Raw genomic sequence first — 4,351 nt, 5'->3', positions numbered from 1 at the left:
TAAAAGGCCTTTCCCTTTCAGCTCACTCTCACTTTTTCTAGCGGCTTTACGCACGCACCGGCTTCTGAGCTCTCCTTCCATTTCATACCGTCTCAGTCTGGATATTTCACCCAAACCATGGCAGTGATGATAAGGAATGAAGTTTTCTCCTGTTTCGTTTTCTACGCCGTGCTTCTGGTCATGAAAATGTACATAATCGCGATAATAACGGGCCAAGTGAGGCTGCGCAAAAAGGTGAGTGGACCAGAGAGCAGCGATTGGAGAAATCTCATTTTGCAACTCAACTTTTGACTGATGCCAACTTTTCTCTTGCTAACTGAAAGGCTTTTGCCAACCCCGAGGACGCGCTGAGACACGGAGGTCTGCAGTTTCACAGAGAGGATCCGTATGTGGAGAGATGTCGGAGGTAAGCGAGCGCACGCCTTCATTTGGAAAAAAAAAGTATTTATTTCTTTTGTTGGAACAGAGACTCCAATCACCAACAGTTATTTTTAAGTCTCTTGTCCACTGTTACCGAAGCAAAGAGTGGTGAAGTATTCAGAACCTGTGCTTAAGTAAAAGTACTTATACCACATGTACTGCAAAAACACTCCGTTCCAAGTACAAGTCATTGCACTGAGAATGTTACTTAACTGTACATCAGGAAAATGTACTAAACGTATTGAACGCACTCAATGCAGAAAAATACTAATAAATGTTATATCATTAGATTATTATTACTAATACCTTCATGCAAAACAGGATTTTACTGTTGTACTCGATTGAGGTTGTAAAAGTACTGCATTGTAAATATCACTCAAGTAAAACTACACCAGCAAAATGTACTTTTAAGCATAAAGCCAGTGCTGCTAAACGGCCTATGTTGTACTCTTAATGTTTATGGTGCATTTCACTAGTACTAATAACAAGTTTAAATATTTTATATACTAACAATGCAACGCACTTTGTAAGCTCATATTTAAAATCTTCATTTGAAAAGCAACTATGGCTTTCAGGTAATTAGGGAGTAAAAAGTACTACAGTATATCTGCCTCTGAAACACTCAAGTAGCATACAAGTATTTTAAATTTGTACTTAAGTGCAGTCCTTGAGTAAATGTACTTCTTCCTACGTCACACACACCTCTTAAGCTACAGCTCCTTCATGACGATGCTGCTGTTCTGATTATTGTTGAGTCAGTGTGATGAGGAACAGGCTGTGGTCAGAGGTTAAATAGTGATTTTAGAAGCTTCTGGAGTTTGCATGTACCAAAGTTAAAGAAAAGCAACACGACTGGCTAATCTCACCGTCATACATATTTCCTGCAAATGTTGATTTTGCAATACTGATTTCAGAAGAGCTTTTTTTTGTTCTTCCAGTGAAAGTTTTGCATTGACATGCGGCGCCTCAGTGAGATCATGTGATTTCCTCTATTGATTTCAACATTTGGCAGCCTGCAGGAGCTGCTTTGTTTTCACTTGTCTGAAAATGATCCGTGACACCAACGAGGAGCACACATGTTTTTCTACCAGGACAAACTTTTCCTTCTGTTTCACCCGTGTGCATTGGCAGACACACATGAATTTTTCATTTTATGTGTTATGCTCACATAGTCTGCAAGCCTGACTGTCTGTTTGATGTGCTCTTTGTTAACTGGGCAGGTTTTTTACAATAATATTATTAAAACGTTGAACCCGGTGGGTGGAGAGGAAGCGGGGAAACAGTGGGGCTGATAAGTTTTCTGACCGGGCCGACTGCCAAGAGGAGAAAGTCACAGACGTCTGCTGAGCACAGTGGTGGAATGTAACTGAATACATTTACTCAAATACTGTACTTAAGTACGAATTTGAAGTACTCTAGTCTTTTCTTTAAATGCTACGTTCCACTTCTTCTCTACAGTTCAGAGGGAAACAGTGTACTTTTACCTCACTGCAATTATTTCACAGTTTTATACCTTCCAAGTTCAGATTTTTACATATGAAGTGAAAGAGCTTATAAAATATGTTTTTTTTAATATATATATGTAAGTACAGCTGAAACTCTAGTCTATTAATCAATTAGTCAAGATAAGATAAGATAAAACTTTATTGATCCCACGCCAGGGAAATTTTGTTGCTACAGAAAGCAAGAATAAAAAGGAGACATAGAAAAAGAACAAGTGGACAGAAAGGATACAAAATAAAATGACACACAAAAGGCGTGTAAAAATAATATTACCTTGGGAAGCAAAAACATTTCATGGTTCCAGTTTTGCTGCTTTTCTTTTAAATAATTTTAAAGGAATTTTTTGATATTTTACTCATGGTTGTACAAAAAAAGCATTATAAAGGCGTCACCTTTTGGCATATTTTCAACTGTTCTCAATTTTTAGAAACCAAAACAAGCAATTGTTTCACAAATGATATAATGTATGATCATATAACAGTCATGGGGGACATTTTCCTGACACACTTTTACTTGTGTAATATTTTTACTTTTACTTGCAACAGTGTATTTTTACAGTGTGGCGTGAGTGACTTAAGGACTGGAAGTGAAGTGAACACTTCCTCCACCACTGGTGGTGCATCATCATGTCTTAGCCGGGCTGAACTAAACTGATGTGTCACCATACTGACGAGTTACAGAATCCACAGTGTTACATAAGCAGGGATTTGTCCCCATCCAGACACTGACTCTCCAGGAAAATTGCAGAGGAAACGATGACAGAATTTGAATGAGTCAGTAGAATAAGTGTGAAATATTTTATGCTACGTCATCACTTCGCTGCTTCCTTGGCAGCTGAGTCATGACATTACAGATATTAAAAACAGATGTGTGACTGGATCTCCTTTTCTCTGCAGAGCTCATATTAACGACTTGGAGAACATCCTCCCCTTCCTCTTTCTGGGTGCTGTCTACTCCATGACTGGACCTTCGCTGGCTGTGGCCCGCCTGCACTTCGTGGTCTTCCTCGTGGCTCGTGTGCTGCACAGCGTGGCCTACCTGTTGGCCCTGCGAGCGCCGACCCGCTCTCTGGCCTACATCGTCGCACAGGTCCCTTGCGTCTCCATGGCTGTGCAGGTCCTGATGGCAGTCGCAGGTTATGCCTAAATATCCACAAATGATGGACCTGAGTGAGAAGAAGCTGGAGGAGGAAAACCTGAGAGACCTCTGAGGAGAGAGCGCATTAAGGACGAGGATGCCAGTGACAGTGCAATATGAGGTGTGTGATTACACCACAGCCGGGTTTTGTGAGATTTTGTCAGTATTTGAATTGTTTAATTTCCAACGTGGAACTGTGAGAATGTCTTTAAAAGTTATCTGAAGCTGACATCTTGTACTGTATTTAAAATGAAAGTGAAGGTTGTTGCTCGTTTTCGTCTCTTGAACCAGGTTTTGTTGAAATGACCTGATGGAATTGAAAACCCAGTGACGTTCAGTTGTAGACATTTACTTCCAGCCGCTCTGGAACATTTTCCAGCTCTGCACTGTATGTTCAGCCCTGAGCCCTTTTGTGTTTACGCACAACACAAACCATCGTTCACGCGGCGTCGGATCCCCCGTGGTTTCATCTGTCGCCTGCGTGGGTTTTCCGTGTCGTGTTCACATTTGTTTGTCAGCTATGTTTAAGAAAACCATAATGGACCCTGGTGACATGTTGAAAGATTTAAACCCACTCAGTGAAACGCAGCCTGATGCTTTCACTGTGTGACTGATGCCGTTTCCTCGGTTTAAGGTTCAACCCCAATTCCAAAAAAGCTGGGACACTGTGTGAAACGTTAATACAAACAGAATTAAGTCACTTATGAATGAACTGCGTTGACCGACAATGGTTTTACAAAGTGTTCTTGAGCCCATGTAGTAACATCCTTTACGCAATCGTGTTCACAAAGTGATGAACCTCGCTCCACTTCCTTCATCCTGGCTTGTGAATGACTGAGCCTTTCCAGGATGCCCCTTTCATACCCAATCATGATACTGTCACCGGTTACCAATGAACCTGCTCACCTGTGCAATGGTAATGAATTCCTCAACTTTCCCAGTCTTTAGTTGGTCCGACCCAAACTCTTTAAATATATTATCTCTATAAAGTTTCCAGTTGAGTAAAAAGGATCTTTCACACAGCGTCCCCAAAGAATCGGGGTTGCAGAAGAGAGGAGTCTTAAAGCTGAGCGTGAGCTGAGAATGAATCATGCAACAACCTGCAGAGAAAGAAAGAACAACAAAAAAAGTGCGATGTGATGTGTAATGTTTCTATTGTATCTGTGAAGGCGTATTTCAAGGCTGTTTTTAAAGTATTGTAATAATAATTTATTATTCCATTTAATGTAAGCAGTGATGTTTTTGTATCCCTTGACCCATTTTTGTAGACAATAAAACAATTCATACATGC

At 40.5% G+C, this 4,351-nt stretch overlaps 1 protein-coding gene across 1 annotated transcript; it reads left to right on the top strand.

Moving 5' to 3' along the window:
• ptges (prostaglandin E synthase) lies at positions 1 to 4,351 on the top strand. Its single transcript, XM_070989093.1, has 3 exons — positions 1 to 234; positions 324 to 406; positions 2,820 to 4,351. The coding sequence occupies exons 1-3, from the start codon at positions 118 to 120 to the stop codon at positions 3,067 to 3,069; spliced, it is 450 nt and encodes a 149-aa protein (XP_070845194.1). The 5' UTR covers positions 1 to 117; the 3' UTR covers positions 3,070 to 4,351.

This window comes from Chaetodon trifascialis, chromosome 20 (assembly GCF_039877785.1).
Source record: "Chaetodon trifascialis isolate fChaTrf1 chromosome 20, fChaTrf1.hap1, whole genome shotgun sequence".
NCBI classification, from domain to species: domain Eukaryota; kingdom Metazoa; phylum Chordata; class Actinopteri; order Chaetodontiformes; family Chaetodontidae; genus Chaetodon; species Chaetodon trifascialis.
The sequence above is the reverse complement of the archived record's forward strand: the minus strand, read 5'-3'. Positions and strand labels throughout refer to the sequence as shown.

Bases quoted from the DNA above. Each gene is read 5' to 3' on its own strand.
- ptges (XM_070989093.1), top strand. From the start codon at position 118: ATGGCAGTGATGATAAGGAATGAAGTTTTCTCCTGTTTCGTTTTCTAC. The intron at 235-323 runs GTGAGTGGACCA...GCTAACTGAAAG, and splicing joins AAGTGAGGCTGCGCAAAAAG to GCTTTTGCCAACCCCGAGGA. The intron at 407-2,819 runs GTAAGCGAGCGC...TTTTCTCTGCAG, and splicing joins TATGTGGAGAGATGTCGGAG to AGCTCATATTAACGACTTGG.